This window comes from Oncorhynchus mykiss, chromosome 3 (assembly GCF_057628025.1).
Source record: "Oncorhynchus mykiss isolate SJ-2025 chromosome 3, ASM5762802v1, whole genome shotgun sequence".
NCBI lineage: Eukaryota > Metazoa > Chordata > Actinopteri > Salmoniformes > Salmonidae > Oncorhynchus > Oncorhynchus mykiss.
The window spans coordinates 77,177,869-77,200,987 of record NC_143024.1 but is presented as its reverse complement, the minus strand read 5'-3'; the positions used below and the strand labels follow the sequence as shown (position 1 = coordinate 77,200,987).

At 44.1% G+C, this 23,119-nt stretch overlaps 1 protein-coding gene across 2 annotated transcripts in view; it reads left to right on the top strand.

The window, feature by feature from the left end:
• The first annotated feature begins 7 nt into the window (after nt 1-7).
• The window catches only part of cryl1 (crystallin, lambda 1), a 35,684-nt gene continuing 12,572 nt past the window's right edge, over nt 8-23,119 (top strand). Inside the window, exons 1-6 of one of the 2 annotated variants that reach the window (XM_021597697.3) lie at nt 8-374; nt 1,674-1,781; nt 5,721-5,847; nt 13,190-13,351; nt 14,237-14,431; nt 18,331-18,439. In XM_021597697.3, coding sequence (XP_021453372.1) covers nt 334-374; nt 1,674-1,781; nt 5,721-5,847; nt 13,190-13,351; nt 14,237-14,431; nt 18,331-18,439 — 742 coding nt within the window. In that variant the 5' untranslated portion in view covers nt 8-333. Of the gene's footprint in view, nt 375-1,673; nt 1,782-2,271; nt 5,418-5,720; nt 5,848-13,189; nt 13,352-14,236; nt 14,432-18,330; nt 18,440-23,119 lie in introns of those variants that run through there. The other variant, XM_036974947.2, reaches the window with a different exon arrangement.

The window sequence follows — 23,119 nt, the reverse complement described above, 5'->3', positions numbered from 1 at the left end:
GGCGCCCAATTCCGTTGCTAGGATACAGTACGTGAGGAAGCTGCGACACCCTTTTCATACAACAACAACAAATAAAATGTTCTCAGCTTAGAATGTAAAAAGTAACGCTATAGCTAAACAAGACCATCACCACATGATTAATAAAATAATGCAAATCGGTGAATGTACATTTTCATGATTCATTTTCTTCGCTCGTTTTATTTGTAACATTTTGGAGCACCGTACAATCATGTGACTAGTAGGGGCGTTGCAGGATTTGCAGGCAGAGTATTCTTGGAAAAACAGTTACTGTTTTCAATGTTGCAATAACTTCCTGCTAATCAAAACTGCAAAATGAGTTCCTCTGAGGAGAAGACCATTACCGTTATTGGCAGGTGAGCAGAAGCCTCACATTTCACGAGCTTTTCTGTCTAAAAAATCTTGCTCCAACAACTAACGTTAGCTAGCTAACGTTTTGTGCTTATGCATGTGAACTTCGAGCTGAGTAGGGTCAGCTGATCATTAACTAAACTTCTCTAAGTAAAGAAATTAGTTAATTTTCATGACACTGAACATTTGTTGTTACATATATTGTATTCATATTTGTTGTGCATGTGTCAAGACGAGAGAATAGCCTCTGTGTTTTCTAGCCTATAACGTAACTCACTGAATTTGTCATATCAGGTCAGGATGTTGTGCTCGTAGCTATAGGCAAATCATGTGATGTTATCTGAATTAAAATGTATTTTTTGTCTAGATGTAAATGTAGAATCAAGTACACATAGTTTTTCCAAACGTATATGGTCATCATATGGCTATTTTGATGGTGGCGACGGTTTCTTTCAAGAACAGGCATCATTTTTATTTGCCTTTGCTTTCTTATTCTTGCCTCCTCTAGACACTGTTTCTGGACAATCCTGAAGGATGTTGAGGGCACAAAAAATGTCTGCTGTCATTGTTGAACCTTACCACCCTTTTTTGGGGAATTTAAGCCAAATCGAGGATCACTCCTATTATATGATATTGTAATGAAACAGCAGGGAGCAGGTCTCGAACCCTCGACCTTCGAGCCCGAGGTCCGGCGCGCTAATCGACTGTGCAGCAAAAGCATGCTCGTGCGGCAGAGTCGATTTCCGCGCTTATAAACCCAGGGTCGTTACACTACTCCCTCCTTTCAAAGAGCGGGGCCTCGCGCTCGCTTGCGACTCTACGTCTTACAGGAACGCGCTCACCGGCCAAGCACATGCACTGTTGTGGATGCAAGGTCCGATCACTTCTGACACCAATGTAATGAAACAGCAGGGATCAGGTCTCGAACCTTCGAGCCCGAGGTCCGGCGCGCTATCGACTGTGCCGCAAAAGCATGCTCGTGCTGCAGAGTCGATTTCCGCTTATAAACCCAGGGTCGTTACAATATATATATATCATGTTGTTATAATAATTTAGTCATACATTTACAATTTAGCAGGTGCTTTTATCCAAAGCAATTTACATGGGTGGCCCCAGAGGGAATCAAACCCACCACCCTGGTGTTGCAAGTGCCATGCTCTAACAACTGGTCTATTTGGTCATTAGGGATTTAATGTCTCATAAAACGCATGCAGCCATTCCGGGGCAAACCAAATTTCCCTCTGGGGACAGAAAAGATTGATTGATTGATAAATGTTGGCTCTGTTGTTCTGTGTGTATTTCAGTGGGCTGATTGGGCGCTCCTGGGCCATGGTGTTTATAAGTGGGGGCTACAGAGTGAAGATCTATGACAACCAGCCAGGCCATGCTGCCAGGGCCATCCAGGAGGTCAGGTGAGTCCTGGAAAACAAGGCAAAACATTACCAAAAATATCTCATGACTCATACATAATATGCATGACCAAAATACCCCTCAGTCTTCTTTTGCACTCACACCGAAGACACACCAAAACAGCATGATCAGTGAATCCTTTTAACTTTACAAACCCATCAACAACCATAGAGTGTACATTGTTGAAAAAATGGACAAATTATGATTAGTTGAACATTAGGTGACGCACCGCTTTAGGTGAACATGGTCCTCTCCCCTGTGGTGTTTCTATTACATGTAAAGAATTGAACTTTAACCCAGTGTATTTTGAGCTCAAGGCTCTGGAAGATGGGAAAAGGTTCTTAGTGACATTTGTAATAATAATGAATCGTGGATTGGATAATATTATTTCTACCAACTGAGGTACTCAAAGCGCTTTACATAGTAAGGGGGAAACACACTTCATCCACCACCAATACGGCGACCATTTTTCTGCCAGAATGCGCACCGCACATCAGCTATTAGGTGTAGAGGTGAGGAGTGATATATGCCAATTAGGAATGAGGGGCATGATTAAGTGGCCATGATGGAACGGGGCCAGGTTGGGAATTTAGCCATGACATTGGGGTTAACACCCCATTTTGTAGGGAGAGGACTACTAGCCTAGTCCAGATATCTCCTGTTATGATTCATTTAGAAGGGTTTCACATCCAGCATCATACAAACACTTTGAGGTTGGCCTCTAAAAATATCCCAAACAACCTGCTAGTTGAATAAATAGCTATTTGCTACCGTATAGCCTAACTGGGACATTGTATGTCTTATTTGCTTCAAGTCTCTATACCAGTACTTCCCAAAACATATGTCAAACATCTGGTGGTCCCAGAGGAGAGTGTTTGGAAACCTGTCTCTATATACCATGCTGTTTTGAAATGTATAATGAGATTTGCTCAACTGCACATTGGTTAAAATAAATCAACCTTATTGGACTGTAGGGGGCATTCTTGATCTTTTATTTTTTACAGGTAACTGCCAAAATGAAGGAAACACCACTATTAAAGCCTTGTTCACATTTGCAGTTTGAAGTGACTCAAATCCTACTTATTTGCGTATCGGGCAGCCATCATTCACTTTGAACTGGACTGAGTGTTTACAGGCAGTAACAACAGTGCGACTTTAGATCATTAGAAAGCATTCACCAAAAGTCACAAAATGCACCTGAATGGATTTCTGCAAATATGTAAACACCACGGGAGTCCTCTTACATTTGGGAACAGTCCTATTGATCAAACAACCATGAACAGGTAGGCTCTCTCTCCCTCAGTTATGCACATAAACAACAAGATCAACAACTAACGCTAACTAGAGCGATATTAGCTCAAATCTAACGAGGGAATATTAGATAAACCCTCTAAAACTTTTTCAGCTAGTTGGCCGTCAAAATTGCACTTATAAACGATGGGGCCTACTCGTCCTTCTACAGTTTGCCTGCCAATGCATGCTTATCCCAACCAAGCACCCAAGCTAACATGCTAAAATTGGCTAGCTTATTAGCTAGCTACTTCCAGACACAAATGAGAGAACACCTCACTCTGACCATTTTACTCGGCCTAGCAGAGCTGGCTAGGCTGTTTACATGTTATCTGGAGATAGCTAACAAAGCAATTCACATTTCTTGCTAGCTAACCAAATGACACCTACATCTCTAGCTGTGTAGCAAAGATTTTTATAACTAACCCAAGATAGACCACAACCTGTCGTTTCCAATGGGAACAAATTAGTCATAGTGGGCAGAACTAGCAAGGAAGTGGGCAGAGCCAAGCTCAAGCTAGCAAGATCCTATTTCTAGCAAACATTTGCATATTTCCACCAGGGAATCCCTACTCTGTGAATTGTACATGTGCAATAACTCAGTTCACCTTTGCACTCCTTCTAAACAATGCAATTTAATTTGGCAAAGGGTAAAGTCTACAAAACTTTGTCGACTCTGTTCATAACAGATTCTAGTTTTGGTTACAGAAAACTGTATTGAGATCAAATGTTTCTTCACTGAGAAAATGTGCAGAATTTCGGCCAAAATCCATCTCGTTTCATCTTCTCCCACTGCCGGCCACTGGGCTTTCTCTCGCTAACATATTTGGTAGTGATTGGAAACGCCAAGTGGATGCTTCACATTTATACACCTGGTGGAATATCTCTCATTGTTCTATCTGTGTAGCCACGGAAAAACTATATGCTGCGAGGAGGGGGAAATACAGTCACTCACCCACTCCTCCAATGACATGACATCCTCCTAACAGCTATCTAGTTAACGCTAGGCTCAATGTTTTTAGATTGCTACATAAATAGATACGCTAGCCTATTAGCCACTTGACTTGTGATCATTGTCCTTGCTAGTTTGATTGTATTGACATTCCCAGCCTTAGTTACATTTGTCAGTTTTTGTCCCAAATATTGAAACAGTGCATCTCAAATGGAGGCAGCAAACAATGTACCAGGCCAGCTGTAATTTACAACCTGATAGCAAAATAGTTTTGGCCTACCAAGAAGTTTATTGGCAAATTATGTGAATCATGCATTGAACTGCATCCATCTATTCTGCCAACAATGCCTTACTGTATGTCATGGAATGTTGAGTCAAATAGAACCTATTTTTAAAATCTAATTTAAAGTTGTTATTGTAGCATAAAGTGGGAATTTGATATTTTTGATTGATATTATGATTGTCTGTTTGTTTCATACCTGAAAAGAAGTTAAAATGATGTCAATTCTACTTTAAATATCTTAATAGGGTTTTGGGCCACCACAAGCCACCAGAACAGCTTCAATGTGCCTTGGCATAGATTCTACAAGTGTCTGGAACTCTATTGGAGGGATGCAACACCATTCTTCAACAAGAAATTCCACGATTTGGTGTTTTGTTAATGGTCTCAGACACTACTCCAGAATCTCCCATAAGTCTTCAATTGGGTTAAGACTTGGTGACTGAGACACAGAGAGACACACACCCCCTTAAACCCCATATGCTCCTTTGAGACCTCTATTTCTAAGTCACTAACCAGGTTTCCATCCAATGTAAAGTACATGTCAGATATAAAAAATGTAATGACATAATTAAAACAGAACATTTGTTGGTAAACTTTCCAAATGTCCACAAAACAAAATATGCTAGACAAGGTGGGATCTTTTTGTCTCAGTAAAATATATTATGTGACAAATGTTGGTGGAAGCGCTTTTATGCGCAAATATTAATATAATAACCATTATATCGAAGTAAACTTGGAGTCATGCAATGACATGTTGTGTGGTCCTGCAGTTTACATGTAAATCTTTCGCCAACTGGATGGAAACCTAGCTACTGAGATCTCTTCTTCTAGTCATGGTAGCCAAAATAATGGGCAACTGGCCATTTTATACATGAACCTATGCATGATGGGATGTTAATTGTTTAATTAACTCAGAAACCACACCTGTGTGTAAGCACCTGCTAACAATATATTTTGTGTCTCATTAATTCAAGTGTTTTCTTTATTTTGAAGGTTACCTGTGTCTTGCTTTCAACAAGCTTTCACACACCACTGAAACAACACACATTTAGTTCCTCATACCACAGGCCTCACCATAGAGCTACCGGGAAGATATATTATTTACATAAAAAGGTATTCATTTAATTCACTTTGAAAAACAGATGCCTGTTCATTGATCACTATTCAAAGCCCGAGAAACCATAGCATAGGGAATGCACCGTTGCATTTGGTATTGGCTGGAAAACCAAGCTGTCAACATTCAGTCTCACAGTATATTCATTATGTACTAAGGTGGCACTTCATATTCCACAGGTCACTGAGTTTTCTGTGTAGTTATGGGTTATTGAAAAAGCTTTTGGGATTTATGTGTGTATGTGTGCACACTTGCTTGCGTGTATGTTTGTTAACCCCTTCTCCCCCTCTCGGCTGGCCTAGGAAACAGCTTGAAGATCTGCAGGAAGAGTGCATGCTGAGGGGGGATCGAAGTGCCTCAGAGCAGCTAGCCCTACTGAGCAGCCACAATGACCTCTGCCAGGCACTAGAGGGAGCCTTCTTCGTCCAGGTACTTTAGAATGACTGGAATGAGTATCATCTATGAGAAAAATAGCAATAACATTTACCTAGGGTGCACAGGGCCGTAGCCAGGGATTCTTTTGGGGTGGGGGGTTTAAGAAAGTAACATCTAATTTACTGCATTTCTATTCAATCTAAAAACTCTAAAATGCCATTTGGAGAACAGCAAAAACAAGCAAAAATGACCCTAGCCATTATCACATTTGTTGCTGTAGCTTCATTCACCTCAGTCGATCTACAAACACATAGCCTATTAGCAATACAATTAGCTGCTACACATTTACTCACATTAACTCCGAGCCAGGATTAAAACTATAATTTAATACGTACAGAGGGATCTGTTAGCAGAAAAACGATCTGTCAATCATGGTGGAGGCATTGTAATGGTCTGGGGGTGCTTTGGTGGTGGTAAAGTGGGAGATTTGTACAGGGTAAAAGGGATCTTGAAGAAGGAAGGCTATCACTCCATTTTGTAACGCCATGCCATACCCTGTGGATGGCGCTTAATTGGAGACAATTTCCTCCTACAACAGGATAATGGCCCAAAGCACAGCTCCAAACTCCCTGCCTGGATGGCAGGGAGCTTGGCCCCAGTGATGCACTCGATCGTACACACTACCCTCTGTAACGCCTTGCCGTCGGATGCCAAGCAGTTGCCATACCAAGCGGTGATGCAGCTAGTCAAGATGCTCTTAAAGGTGCAGCTGTAGAACTTTTTGAGGATCAGAGGGGCCCATTCCGAATCTTTTCAGTCTCCTGAGGGGGAAGAGGTGTTGTCGTGCCTTCTTCACAACTGTGTTGGTGTGTATGGACCATGATAATGGCACTTAATTGGAGCCAATTTCCTCCTACAACAGGATAATGGCCCAAAGCACAGCTCCAAACTATGCAATAACTATTTAGGGAAGAAGCAGTCAGCTGGTATTCTGTCTATAATGGAGTGGCCAGCACAGTCACCGGATCTCAACACTATTGAGCTGTTGTGGGAGAAGCTTGACCGTATGGTACATAAGAACTGCCCATCAATCCAACTTGTGGGAGGTGCTTCAGGAAGCATGGGGTGAAATCTCTTCAGATTACCTCAACAAATTGACAACTAGAATGCCAAAGGTCTGCAAGGCTGCAATTGCTGCAAATGGAGGATTCTTTGACGAAAGCAAAGTTTGAAGGACACAATTATTGTTTCAATTTAAAATTATTATATATAACCTTGTTAACATCTTGACTGTATTTCCTATTCATTTTGCAAGTAATTTCATGTATGTTTTCATGGAAAACAAGGACATTTCTAAGTGACCCCAAACTTTTGAACGGTAGTGTGTTATTTTTCCTAATTAAAAAAAATGACAGAGGCCCTGAGGGTGCATCTCAATAGTCTATAACAAAAGACAGGCGACACTTAAGACACCAAGGAGGTTTGCCCAACTCTTCACCAGATTTGCCCATCCCCTTCCAAGAAAGGTTGGCTTTCAGAGCTTTCCTGTAATGGAAAGTGTAGGATGATGTGGTATGGGAGAGACAATGGAAGAAGCCACATGACAGTTGAATTCCTTACAGTGTGGTTAACCATCTCATCAGTCATATGGTCTTAGTCCCGCTTTACACACGCTCACAAACACACCACGCGAGCCAGGAAGTGTGGTCTTTTAGCCAAATACAGGAGTCACATTCCATCCGACACACCAGTATAGACAACACTGTCTCTCTTTGAGGGGAAGCTAGGCCTGCTCAGTGGGCACTTGGGATATAGGTAGATGGTATTACACAGGTTTAATCATTACAGTGTATCGATTCAAATCATCATGTAATACTGTGGCGGAGAACAAAATAAGGTGTTTTAGAGAGTTACAGGGAAATGCTGCTGGGAAATATTCAAAGTATCTTTTCCTGGTTCAGATACGTTTCCTTACCGACTGCAGTTCACTCAGTGTTTCCCTAGTTTCTTTGTTTTGTTTTTGGAAACACTGTCAAATCAAATGTATTTGTCACATGCTTCGTAAAGAACAGGTGTAGTTAAACAATGAAATGCTTACTTATGGGCCCTTCCCATTAATGCAGAGAGAAAAAAAATGGAAAAATAATAAGACCAGAAATAAATACACAGTGAGGAATAAATACACACTGAGTAATGATAACTTGGTTATATACACGGGGTACCAGTACTGAGTTGATGTGCAGGGGTATGAAGTCATTCAGGTAGATATGTACATATAGGTAGGGAGGAAGTGACTAGGCAAGAGAACAGATAATAAACAGTACCAGCAGCTTATGTGATGAGTCAAAAGAGTTGGTGTAAAAAGGGTCAATGCAGATAGTTAAATAGTTAACCAATAGCTACCCGGACTAACTATTTATCAGTTTTTATGGCTTGGGGATAGAAGCTGTTCAGGGTTCTGTTGATTCCAGACTTGGTACACCGGTACCGCTTGCTGTTCGGTGGTAGACAGAACACTCTATGACTTGAGTCTTCGACTATTTTTAGGGCTTTCCTCTGACACTGCCTGGTATAGAGGTCCTGGATGGCAGGGAGCTTGACCCCAGTGATGCACTTGACCGTACACACTACCCTCTGTAACGCCTTGCCGTCGGATGCCAAGCAGTTGCCATACCAAGCGGTGATGCAGATGCTCTTAAAGGTGCAGCTGTATAACTTTTTGAGGATCAGAGGGGCCCATTCCGAATCTTTTCAGTCTCCTGAGGGGAAGAGGTGTTGTCGTGCCTTCTTCACAACTGTGTTGGTGTGTATGGACCATGATAATTCCTTAGAGATGGGGACACAGTGGAACTAGAAGCTCTCGACCTGCTCCTCTACAGCCCCGTCGATGTGGATCGGGCCATGCTCGACTCCATGTCCTGTAATCTACAACCAGCTCCTTTGTCTTGTTGAGGGAGTGGTTGTTGCCCTGGTACCACACTGCCAGTTCACTGACCACCTCCCTACCTCCCTACACCTCCCTCCCTACAGTCTCATTGTCATCTGTGATCAGGCCAACCTCTGTCGTGTTGTCAGCAAACTTAATGATGGTATTGGAGCCGTGCTTGGCCATGCAGTCATGGTTGAACAAGGAGTACAGGAGGGGACTAAGCACGCACCCCTGAGAGGCCCCTGTGTTGAGGGTCAGCGTCACGGATGTGGTGTTGCCTACCCTCAGCACAAGTCCAGGATCCAATTCCAGAGGGAGGTATTAAGTCGCAGGGTACTGAGCTTAGTGATGAGCTTGAAGGACACAATGGTGTTGAATGCTGAGCTATAGTCAATGAACAGCATTCTCACGTAGGTGTTCCTCTTGCTCAGGTGGGAGAGGGCAGTGTGGAGTGCAATATCAATTGCGTCATCTGTGGATCTGTTGGAGTGGGTCCAGGGTATCTGGGATGATGGTGTTGATGTGAGCTATGACCAGCCTTTCAAGGCTACGGGGCGATAGTCTTTTTTTTTATGTCAATTTTTTATTTAACCAGGTAAGCTAGTTGAGAACAAGTTCTCATTTACATCTGCGACCTGGCCAAGATAAAGCAAAGCAGTGTGACACAAACAACAACAGAGTTACACATGGAATAAACAAGTGTACAGTCAACACAATAGAAGAAAAAAGAGAGTCTATATACAGTGTGTGCAAATGGCGTGAGGAGGTAAGGCAATAAATAGGCCATAGTAGCAAATTAACACTGGAGTCATAGATGAGCAGATGATGTGAAGGAATAAATACTGGTGTGCAAAAGAGCAGAAAAGTAAATAAAAACAATATGGGGATGAGGTAGATAGATTGAGTGGGCTATTTACAGATGGGTTATGTACAGCTGCAGCGATCGGGTTAGCTGCTCAGATAGCTTATGTTTAAAGTTAGTGAGGGAAATATAATTCTCCAGCTTCAGCGATTTTTGCAATTCGTTCCAGTCATTGGCAGCAGAGAACTGGAAGGAAAGGCGGCCAAAGGAGGTTTTGGCTTTGGGGATGAACAGTGAGATACACCTGCTGGAGCGCGTGCTACGGATGGGTGTTGTTATCGTGATCAGTGAGCTGAGATAAGGAGGAGCTTTACCTAGCAAAGACTTATAGATGACCTGGAGCCAGTGGGTCTGGCGATCAATATGTAGCGAGGGCCAGCCGACTAGAGCATACAGGTCGCAGTGGTGGGTGGTATTGGACTTTCCTGACAAATGGATGGTCCTGTGATAGACTGCATCCAGTTTGCTGAGTAGAGTATTGGAAGCTATTTTGTAAATGACATCTCCGAAGTCACGGATTGTTAGGATAGTCAGTTTTAAGAGGGTATGTTTGGCGGCATGTGTGAAGGAGGCTTTGTTGCGAAATTTTGGATTGGAGATGTTTAATATGAGTCTGGAAGGAGAGTTTACAGTCTAGCCAGACACCTAGGTATTTGTAGTTGTCCACATATTCTAAGTCAGAACTGTCCAGAGTAGTGATGGTAGGCGGGTGCGGGCTGCGAACGGTTGAAAAGCATTCATTTGGTTTTACTAGAGTTTAAGAGCAGTTGAAGGCCACGGAAGGAGTGTTGTATGGCATTGAAGCTCATTTGGAGGTTAGTTAACACAGTGTCCAAAGAAGGACCAGAAGTATACAGAATGGTGTCGTCTGCGTAGAGGTGGATCAGGGAATCACCAGCAGCAAGAGCGACATCGTTGATATATACAGAGAAAAAAAGTAGACCCGAGAATTGAACCCTGTGGCACCCCCATAGAGACTGCCAGAGGTCCGGACAACAGGCCCTCCGATTTGACACACTGATCTCTCTGATGTCTGAGAAGTAGTTGGTGAACCAGGCGAGGCAGTCATTTGAGAAACCAAGGCTGTTGAGTCTGCCGATAAGAATACGGTGATTGACAGAGTCAAAAGCCTTGGCCAGGTCGATGATGACGACTGCACAGTACTGTCTTTTATCAATGGCGGTTATTATATCGTTTAGTACCTTGAGCGTGGCTGAGGTGCACCCGTGTCCAGCTCGGAAAACGGATTGCACAGCGGAGAAGGTACGGTGGGATTCGAAATGGTCAGTGATCTGTTTATTAGCTTTCGAAAACTTTAGAAAGGCAGGGCAGGATGCATATAGGACTATAACAGTTTGGGTCTAGAGTGTCACCCCCTTTGAAGAGGGGGCTGACCGCAGCAGCTTTCCAATCTTTAGGGATCTCGGATGATACGAAAGAGAGGTTGAACAGACTGGTAATAGGGGTTGCAACAATGGCGGCCGATAATTTTAGAAAGAGAGGGTCCAGATTGTCTAACCCAGCTGATTTGTACGGTTCCAGGTTTTGCAGCTCTTTCAGAACATCTGCTTTCTGGATTTGGGTGAACGAGAAGCTGGGGAGGCTTGGGCAAGTAGCTGCGGGGGGTGTGGAGCTGTTGGCCCGGAGTTGGGGTAGCCAGGTAGAAAGCATGGCCAGCCGTAGAAATTCTCAATTATCGTGGATTTATCGGTGGAAAAGCATGCATTTAGACAGGTTACCTTTTCGTTCTTGGGCACAGGGACTATGGGGGTCTGCTTGAAAAATGTAGGTATTACAGACTAGGTCAGGGAGAGGATGAAAATGTCAGTGAAGAGTACTCGTCCTGTTAATCCGTCACGGCCTTGTGAATGTTAACCTGTATAAAGGTCTTACTCACATCGGCTATGGAGAATGAGATTACACTGTCGTCCGGAAACAGTTGGTGCTCTCATGCGTCACTATTTTTCATTTATGCTAAACTCATTCTGAATCAATAGGCTTTATAATTGTTTTCCCACATAAGACTTATGACTTATGTCCAGAATATCTTCTCCTTTTAGGCAAAATGTGTCCCACCTCAGTTGGTAATTGTTGATTTTTGTCTCTTTATGTGAGCGAGCGTCACAAGTTTAATCTGGTGACGTGCAACTTTGTCATGAAGTTGATATTTATTCTACTGTTAGATACAGTAACTGTTGCAAGGGTGACTGACAGACACACCTTACCGCCACCTTACATTATTGACCCACAACACATCCCTGCATCCAATGTCCTCTCAAATATTTTTCGGCAATGAGCAAATTTCAGGTCTGCAGAGCACAAACTTGAATGTTGTGAAAATAAATTCTGTGCAACTTCCAGAATGCGTTTACTGTGAACACTGAGGCTGTAGCTGCTTTAAGTTAGTTTCAGACAGTGGTCAAGTAGGCTACTGTGCCTATTTGATCATCATGTAGACCTACCAGAGTGGCCTATCATAAAAAACAATGGAGAAAATACATCCCATTACATTTTGAAAATGGAAATAGCTGTTCTATCATTCAGTCTACAGTAGCAGCCATGTGTGGTGTTCAGTGTAGGCCGACATTCCATGTTGGCTTGACATGAACCTGTTTATGAACTTGTCCTTCAGACAAGGAAAAGGTTGTGTTGTTGTATACAAGAAACCACTTTCCAAAATAAAATGCATTATTAGTCTCATATCATTTTTACAGAGACTCAGATACATTTCTCCCCTCTGCCTATTGGCAACTTAGCTTATTTTTCTGCATGGCAGTCCTGGGGGAGTTTAGAGGGAACATTACCTGCAGCCATTATGTAGTTAATCTAACCTGGTTAGTTTAGTTAGGTGAAAGAGCATCGTGGGGAGGGAGCATCATGGCCTTCAATACGCTTGTCTGTGCATATTGGTGAGTGATGAATTAAACATAATAAAGCAAAAGCAGTGTTCTGTATTCATTTATAAGAAGCAATGATATTATCATGTCAAATGTGTTTGTTTTAGTGTGGTTTCTATGGTTATAATGTTTGTATTGAAACACTAGTCAGCAATACACAACCTTCTCGTGACCGGGGATCATGAGAGTACTGAGGGAGGTATTTCCTAAACCACCCTTCCTTCCATCATTGGAGTTGTGACATTTCCCTTACTGTTAAACTAAAGGGGAAATAATTTAAAGGCACGACCCCATGTTTGAAGGTTTTCAAGGGAAAACAATATTCGCTTTCAGTCTTAACAAATAGGCAGTCTTATAGGAAGATGCCATGACATGTCTTATGTGTTCAAGACATGAAATCTCATATCATGTGCCATAGTGTAGTTAACGACAGAGCTGGGAAAGAAGTTGTTTTCCCCTTTTAATTTACCCAAATAAAAATGGTGTGAAATAGAACAATGCAATTTTCCCAGCAGAAAATGTTTCATTTGAAAGTACACCATGTTTGTTCTTATCAGTCTTTACATTGTATTTCTGTATGTCCTAATATTTGTTCATAATTTTGCACTGAGTGTCCCTGTTCCCACTGCGATGACCTTACATCTGTTAAATGTATTAACTTTCCTGTCACATTTTCTCTGCTTAACAAACGTGTGTGTCTGTGTACAGGAGTGTGTCTTTGAGGAGATCGAGGCCAAGCGGAGTGTCTTCCAGGTGGTGGAGAGTCATGTGGGAGAGGGGGTGATCCTCAGTAGCTCCACCTCCTGCCTGTTGCCTAGCAACATCTTCTCCCAGGTCCAGAACCGAAAGCGCTGCATTATATCTCACCCGGTCAGTACTGCGCTACCACAAACACCAAGGCTGTGTCCAATATGGCACCCTATACAGGGCACTACTTTTGGCCAAAACCCTGCACAGCATAGGGAACAGGATGCCATTTCAGATTTGCACAAGCTCTCTTTCTCCCTGTCCGAGCCAGAACTTTTTATGTTTGCACAAGGGAATGACCCATCCATTCCAGTTGGGGCATTTGTAACCTTCACGTTCTAACCCTTCTGTTACAACACTACATTTTATTGCACTCCAGTCCTTGTCTAGTCTTCCCCCAGTCTCCTAACAGCTGGCTAACCACAGAAATTCCACCCTTATCATCACCTTGACGCTGAAACACAAACACGTGCAGTCCTTCAATGGCCGGAGAGAGACGAGTTCACCTTTACCTGGGAAAGTGAGCGTACGTGCATGTGTAGCCTAATCCCCCAATGGTTTTACCTCCTATCAGAGAGGCCTTCACAGAGGACAATGTGTGAGATAATCCCTGCTCATCGATAGCCCCTGTGTGTTTAATGGCTTACAGAGTAATGCGGTCCAACACATTAGCTTCCTCCCCCTTGTCTCCTCTCCCTCATCTGCACTGATGTGAGGGAACTGTACTAGTCTTTGTCCACCGTATTTTTTTATACATTTTTAATCATCTGGATTTATTTGCCCCCCCCCCCAAATGTAAGCAAGGTTTGAAATGATTGTTTTAGTCAAATCTTTTTGGGCATCTTGCAGTCAATTTGCAGTCTACAAATTATTTGTAATAATTATGTTTCGGCCCGCAGCTGAATCTAGTTGATGATCCCTGGAATAGAGGAAATTACGAGATGGTCTATTGATATGGAGATGTTCTCTCTGTTGTTGTTTTGAGCTGACGAGTTTCGCCCCCTACAGGTGAACCCGCCCTACTACGTGCGTCTGGTGGAGCTGGTGCCACACCCAGAGACGTTGGCGGGGGTGATGGACACTACCCACGCCCTGATGACTGCCGTAGGCCAGGCTCCCGTCAGGCTGAAGAAAGAGATTGACGGCTTCGCCCTAAACCGTGTGCAGTACGCCATCATCGCCGAGTCCTGGAGGCTGGTCAAGGTGGGAGGCAGACTGAATACTGTGCAACATACCCTCCTCTCTTATCACTGTATTGGTCTCTTCAGTAGTTTAGAACCAAGGGATTATGTATCATGAGTGGAGGTGGATTTGGCTGATGTTGACACTGGCCCTCAGACCTAGCAGCTTTGAACTTTGGATCCTTAATACCGGTAGTTCTGCTGATGGTCGTATTTAAATAGGAGTGGAGGGGAAAGTGTCTGTCAGCTGCCTTCAGGTCTCCATGCTGTCTATCTAAAACTGTAACAATGGGGCTAAGTGGACCTCCAGCTCTACATACCACCACACGGATGGAAGATGTGAAGGGATGAATCCTTCCTGGAGACACAGGCACTCAACTTAATTGATTGATTGATTTCATTGGGAGATGTGTTTGAGTTACATGTGCACATCTCAAGTCGAGATTCGTCCCGATGTGTTTTATATCCTAGTGCTTGTTTAAAGAGCTGAACTCGTAGGGCTGGTTTTCAGATCTGAGATTAAGCCTAGTTCTGGACTAAAAACAAGCTCAATGGAGAATATCTATTGAAAGTGCTTTTTAGTCCAGGAATAAGATGAATTCCCATCACTTAATCACTCTGGTTTAACAGGCCTACTGTATGGAGAGCCAACAATGTCCCTTTGATTTTCTATTTACAATCCCACCCCGATAGACTATTGAACAGGTCATATCACTGTACCACCCTGATACTGAGGCTAATGCATTGAATGGTACACCACTGTATTCTGCCCTGCTGCACTGTTCATCACTTCAGACATGAATTGTCTCAGCCACATGGCAGCAGGGAGGATAATGTGTAAGAAATCCCATCACTCATCCCAGTGTTGACAGAGAAAAGGGCTAATGGCAGCAATCTAGAGCTTACGTCAATCAGAGAGCTCTATTATCTCAAGACAGAAGATCAACCACAGTCCCTCTGTCTTTGTCAGCACACAAATATAATGGAGCATTTACAATCCCCTGATTGGGGGGTAGATTTACAATAGACTCCCCACATTCAGCTGCCTGACACAGTACGCTTTGTCTCTGCAGTACAGTTACAGTACACCTGTATCAGATGCTCCCGGACCGGTCTGAACTGGTCTCCCAGACCCATCCAGCCCTCACGGCTCGGATACTGCTATTATGTCAAAAAAACAGTAGCTATCCAGGACAAGAGAAGCACTTACAGCAGGAGCTGCTTTTGCCACAATAGCAGGCTAGGAATCAGCCAAAATATACCTTTTTACAAAAACCACAGCTGTTTGTATGTAACCTTTACACTCAGTACAGTTAACGAGGCGTCATGGATTATGTTTATGTCTTGGTATGCAATAGCCTACCAACCTCCTCTCATTTTCACTCAAATGGACTGTGTGGGTAGAGTGAGCCAAGAGTGAGAAAGCTGTGGAAACTGTCTTAATAGGTGGGTGTGGGGACAGTAAGGGGAAGATGTGTCCTTGTGAAAAGCCTGGCCATTGACGGGACAGAACTAGAGACCGTTTCAAGGTGACCAGTCAGTCAGTCAGTCACCCTGCTTGCCTTAATCTCTACTCTGTCAACACAGGCACCGACACCATGACTGTTTTTCCACTGGCTGGCCTGGACAGATGATAAGAAAACGAGAGAGCAGAGTGGTTGTGTGTGTGTGAGGATGTGACGGGTGCCTAGTTTTGGTAAGGCTGTGGTTGAGTTGAGAGTTGCACAGATTGAAGATGAAGCCTTTGAGGGCAGCGATGTCTGCATGCTTCAGCCATCACCTGGTTCAACAACTTTCTCCATTCCTGTTGGCCTCCTGTAATCTCCTCGGGGTTATTACAGTAGCGTCTTTGTAAAGTGAAGTATTTATTGATGTGAACCCTGGACTGTATGATGTGAACAGTGAATTGTAAGATATTCCATGAGGTGACAGTGTCACTTCCCTATCCTGGTCATCCATATCAGCAGAAAGAGAGCTAAGGTTTCCCAATAATATCATTTCCACATTCTTAAGGGAAGTGAAAGCACAAATCATTGCAGATGTATGTTACAAAAAGCAAAGATCGGAATCACATGGTAAGGAGTGCTGAAGTCACTTTGTCAGGTCACTGTCACTCATTTGGCGACTCCAATTAGCATTGATCTTCGTGACCGTTAAGAGTCAATGGACCCCTACCCCAGAGGACAATTCTTCTACTTCCATGGTCTTCCTTGACCTGAAGCATACAACAACAGGGTTTACATCCCAGTTGAATGCACACAGACCATCAGAACAGGCCAACATACTCCATTCAGTTTGGATGTGCATTAGTGTGTAACACTGAAGTTTCTTTAAAGAGTTACCCAGATGGGTTAAGTGAGCCTTCAGAGTGAAACATCACAGCTCTCGTGAGCTCAGCCAGTCCACTCAACAAAGCGGTGTGGTCACGCTCCAATGGAAATCCAATGAAGTCTGTTACTGAGAATGCCGATGTTGTTTTTAGTTCAGAGAAACAGTGCAGGGAACTGAGCGTCTTCACCTTGCATCCATTCCCCACGCCCTATACATCCTATCTATGTGTAGATATTTACGTCGTACTTCCTTCTGGTTAAGGCTGGTTGCCATGTAGGTGCACCAGATTACCTACTCTGCATTAGGCCTAAGAGCATGTCCTCTAGCTAGTGATTTATATGGGGGTAATGTTTAGTATCCCAGTATTGACTGAACATGACTGGCAGTTAAAGAAGTTGAATGGAACCTTTGTGGAGGAATAGTGCTATACTTAAGCAGTATGCCCTGACGAGGTGTGGTATATGGCCAATATACCATGGCTAAAGGGCTGTTCTTAAGCATGATGCAACGCAGAGTAAAGCCAGCATCAACTCAGCCTTTACCTAAATACACACACCTCATGCATGACAATGTAAGCTCACTGAGTGCGGCTTACTGTGATGTCACAGTTTGGGAATCTGGTCTATTCTGCATGGTTTGTCCTCTCATTTCGTCATAAGCAATCAGACAGAGGAAGTTGGAAACTTGTTATACTGTACTGTTAACACCAAGGGGTTGGGCTACCTGGTAACTAATAGGAAATTATATGGCATCTATAGAAATGTACTAGTCACATAGCCTACGTAGAATAATTCTACTTAGGTGGTAACTACCTAGTATCTAGAGGTGCCCTCCCCAAAGAAAAATTCTTAATATGTTATAATTTTATCTTGTAAGTAGATGGGTCTACCTGGTCATTGCTGTAAAATTTTCAGAAAGCTGAGTGTTATGGTCTTATGTAGGCTTAATAATGGAGAGTTCAAGTGAAGTGTCGCTAATATTACATAGACAGACACACAGAACATGGCCTTTGAGTCCAAGCCAGCGTGGGAAAGCGGAGTGGCTGAGAAGACAGCCGGTAGCTCCCGGTGATTACAGCAGAGGAAACGCCCCTTTTCACAGCTGCCCCCCGCACCCCCCCACCCCCGCCTGGACGCCGTCTCGCGATGCCAAGATAACGGGCCCGTTGTTGGCCCGCAGGAAGCGAACAAAGACGACCCTGTCCCCGTTCCCCTCTACTCTCTAGATCTGTGTGCAAGCTTTGATTTCACCCTGGTTAGCCAACAGGTATCTGTTGAGCAGTAATCTGAGTGGAGAACAGCAGGCCCTGTCCCAGGCCTGGCACTGCCGTCACAGCCTCCTCTGTACCCTCCCATTATCCTGGGACACCGAATGGGATGATTGGAGAAACCCAATCTGGTGGGAGTAGCCTTAATGCCGCTCTACTCTGGTGAGATGAAATAAGAAGGGTCTTCTAGTCTACTGCTCCCTCAGCGCTCATGACAGACTGACAAGTCGTTGGTGGGCAGGTAGAGCACTTCAGTGGGGGGAGGGTGGGGGGGGTCTTGAGTCTTTTGTTGAATCTGAGTTCATTGCTTCCTCTCGTTTCAGGACGGTGTCATTTCAGTCAAGGACATTGACCTGGTGATGTCAGAGGGGCTGGGAATGCGTTACGCTTTTATTGGTCCCATGGAAACCATGCACCTCAACGCACCTGAAGGTCAGTTCCTCCTTTTGACTTACACAAAGAGAGAACGCCCCCAAATAATAAATATTTATGTACTGTCCTCTTTGTCCTGTGTGATTGTGACAAATTAACAATGTACGATGGTCAGATGGTTGTGTGAAGGGCAGAGTTTATGACCAGACCATGATATTAGGATTCAGAGGTTGCTCTGCCAGACCCTGAACAGCTGATAAAAGGAGGGGGAACTGTAGCTACCGTCACATGTCTCAGTACCCTTATACCATATAATTTCACCACCAATCCAAGATGGCTTAGCAGTCAGGCGTCTTTGTCTTCGTCTTGTCCCTTGTATATCTTTTTATATATGTTTTCTTTGCATAGATTTTTAAAATATTTTTCTTAACTTCAACATACTCTCCTACAACCCGCCTCACCCAATGTGGTATGGATCTGCTATTTTCTTTACTTTAGAACCGGAACCCTCAACAGAAGCTAGCCAGCTAACTAACTACTATCTAGTAACTACTAGCTAGCCACTGCTAGCGGTCATCAGCTAACCTTTATCCCGGACAACTACTGCCAGTCTGTACAGTGCGATTCAACCCAGAGCATATCGGACTTCTTCTTCTCCATATCTCCAGATTCCTACCGCAAGCTGAACCTTTTCACCTGGATCATCGCAGCTAGCCAGCTGCTATCTGAGTGTTTACTCCTGGCTAACGTTTCTGTCCCGAAGCAAGCACCAATTAGCCTGGAGCTAGCCTATGCTAGGCCCATCTCCCGGCTATGCTAGGTCCATCGGCCAATTTCTTGGGCTACTATACCTATTTTGCCAATTGGCCTGGACCCTTTTACTACACGGAGCCCTTCTGATCCATCACGACTGGTCTGCCGACGTAACCGCTCCGTCGCGATGTCCCTCTAAGGCCCTTCTGCTAGCCCTGGCCCGCTAACTGTCTGAATCGCTGTGCCTCCAGCTCGCCTAGCTACTCACTAGACCCTACGATCACTCGGCTACGCATGCCTCTCCCTAATGTCAATATGCCCTGCCCATTGCTGTTTTGGTTAGTGATTATTGTTTTATTACACTGTAGAGCCTCCAGCCCTGCTCAATATGCCTTAGCTAACCCATTTGTTCCACCTCCCACACATGCAGTGACCTCACCTGGTTTACATGGTGTCTCTAGAGACAATACCTCTCTCATTGCCACTCAATGCCTAGGTTTACCTCCACTGTATTCACATCCTACCGTACCTTTTGTCTGTACATTATGCCTTGAATCTATTCTATCACGTCCAGAAAACTTGCTCCTTTTACTCTCTGTTCCGAATGTACTAGACGACCAATTCTTATAGCCGTTAGCCGTACCCTTATCCTACTGTTCCTCTGGTGATGTAGTGGTTAATCCAAGCCTTGGTTTCATGCACGTTAACACTAGAAGCCTCCTCCCTAAGTTTGTTTTATTCACTGCTTTAGCACACTCTGCCAACCCAGATATCCTAGCCATGTCTGAATCCTGGCTTAGGAAGGCCAACAAAAAACCTTACATTTCCATCCCTTACTAACATTTTCCGACAAGATAGAACTGCCAAAGGGGGCGGAGTTGCAATCTACTGTAGAGATAGCCTGCAGAGTTCTGTCTTACTATCCAGGTCTGTGCCCAAACAATTTGAGCTTCTACTTTTAAAAATTCACCTTTCCAGAAACAAGTCTCTCACCGTTGGCGCTTGCTATAGACCACCTTCTGCCCCCAGCTGTGCGCTGGACACCATATGTGAATTGATTGTCCCCCATCTATCTTCAGAGTTCGTGCTGTTAGGTGACCTAAACTAGGTGACCTAAACTGGGACATGCTTAACACCCCGGCAGTCCAACAATCTAAGCTTGATGCCCTCAATCTCACACAAGTTATCAATGAACCTACCAGTTACAACCCCAAATCTGTAAACACGGGCACCCTCAAAGATATTATCCTAACCAACCTGCCCTCCAAATACACCTCTGCTGTCTTCAACCAGGATCTCAGCGATCATTGCCTGCATCCGTAATGGGTCTGCGGTCAAACGACCACCCCTCATCACTGTCAAACGCTCCCTAAAACACTTCAGCAAGCAGGCCTTTATAATCGACCTGGCCTGGGTATCCTGGAAGGATATTGACCTCATTCCGTCAGTAGAGGATGCCTGGTTATTCTTTAAAAGTGCTTTCCTCACCATCTTAAATAAGGTCACTCCAGACCTGACTGCCCTGGACCAGCACAAAAACATCCTGTGGCGTACTGCATAAGCATCGAATAGCCCCTGCGATATGCAACTTTTCAGGGAAGTTAGGAACCAATGTACACAGGCAGTTAGGAAAGCAAAGGCTAGCTTTTTCAAACAGAAATTTGCATCCTGTAGCACAAACTCCAAAAAGTTCTGGGACACTGTAAAGTCCATGGAGAATAAGTGCACCTCCTCCCAGCTGCCCACTGCTCTGAGGCTAGGAAACACTGTCACCATCGATAAATCCACGCTATGCAATCTGGTTTCCGAGCTGGTCATGGGTGCACCTCAACCACGCTCAAGGTCCTAAACGATATCATACTCGCCATTGATAGACAATACTGTGCAGCTGTATTCATCGACCTGGCCAAAGGCTTTCGACTTTGTCAATCACCACATTCTTAACGGCAGACTCAACAGCCTTGGTTTCTCAAATGACTGCCTTGCCTGGTTCACCAACTACTTCTCAGACAGAGCTCAGTGTGTCAAATCGGAGGGCCTGTTGTCCGGACCTCTGGCAGTCTCTATGGGGTTCAATTCTCGGGCCGACTCTTTTCTCTGTATACATCAATGATGTTGCTCTTGCTGCTGGGGATTCTCTGATCCACCTCTACGCAGATGACACCATTCTGTATACTTCTGGCCCCTTCTTTGGACACTGTTAACAAACCTCCAGACAAGCTTCAATGCCATACAACTCTCCTTCCGTGGCCTCCAACTGCTCTTAAATGCAAGTAAAAGTAAATGCCGATCGCTGCCCACACCTGCCTGCCCGTCCAGCATCGTTACTCTGGACGATTCTGACTTAGAATATGTGGACAACTACAAATACCTAGGTGTCTGGTGAGACTGTAAACTCTCGTTCCAGACTCACATTAAGCATCTCCAATCTAAAATCTAGAATCGGCTTCCTATTTCGAAACAAAGCATCCTTCACTCATGATGCCAAACACACCCTCGTAAAACTGACTATCCTGCCGATCCTTGACTTTGACGATGTCATTTACAAACTAGCCTCCAACACTCTACTCAACAAATTGGATGCAGTCTATCACAGTGCCATCAATTTTGTCACCAAAGCCCCATATACTACCCACCACTGCGACCTGTATGCTCTCGTTGGCTGGCCCTTGCTTCATACTCGTCCAAACCCCACTGGCGCCAGGTCATCTAAGTCTTTGCTAGGTAAAGCCCAGCCTTATCTCAGCTCACTGGTCACCATAGCAGCACCCACCCGTATCACACGCTCCAGCAGGTATTCTTTACTGGTCACCCCCAAAGCCAATTCCTTCTTTGGCTGCCTTTCCTTCCAGTTCTCTGCTGCCAATGACTGGAACGAATTGCAAAAATCACTAAAGCTGGAGACTCATATCTCCCTCACTAGCTTTAGAGCAGCTCACAGATCATTGCACCTGTACATACCCCATCTGTAAATAGCCCAACCAACTACCTCATCCCCATACTGTTCTTTAAAAAAAATGTTTTGCTCCTTTGCAGTATCTCTACTTGTACATTCATCTTCTGCACATCTATCACTCGTGTTTAACTGCTATATTGTAATTATTTCACCACTATGGCCTATTTATTGCCTTATACCGCCCTTATCTTACCTCATTTTCACACACTGCATATAGACTTTTTCTATTGTGTTATTGACTGTATGTTTGTTTATTCCATGTGTAGCTCTGTGTTGTTTGTGTCGCACTTTGATTTATCTTGGCCAGGTCGCAGTTGTAAATGAGAACTTGTTCTCAACTAGGCTACCTGGTTAAATAAAGGTGAAATAAAAATAAATAAATAAAAATATATTGGATGACGTGGGTGTGTGTTTTAGAGAGAGAGAGAGGGTGGTTGCGTGTGTGTGTGTGTGTGTGTGTGCGCGTGCGCCCACAAGTGATTCTCTGAGAGTCTGAAACATCAAGTAGATGGAGAATATGAAAGGGCATTGTGAACACTAGAAGTTGACCCTGCTCTAGCAGCACCACCGTGATCAGAGAGAGATAGAGAGAACACTTTGACAAAACAGAGAGAACACTTTGACAGAACAGAGAGAACACGGTTGACAGGAGAGAGAGAGAACACTTTGACAGGAGAGAGAGAGAACGCGTTTGACAGAAGAGAGAGAACACTTTGACAGAACAGAGAGAACACGGTTGACAGGAGAGAGCGAGAACACGGTTGACAGAACAGAGAGAACGCGTTTGACAGGAGAGAGAACGCGTTGACAGAAGAGTGAGAACTCGTTGACAGAAAGAGAGAGAACGCGTTGACAGAAGAGTGAGAACTCGTTGACAGAAAGAGAGAGAACGCGTTTGACAGAAGAGAGAGAACGCGTTTGACAGAAGAGAGAGAACGCGTTTGACAGAAGAGAGAGAACGCGTTTGACAGAAGAGAGAGAGAACGCGTTTGACAGAAGAGAGAGAGAACGCGTTTGACAGAAGAGAGAGA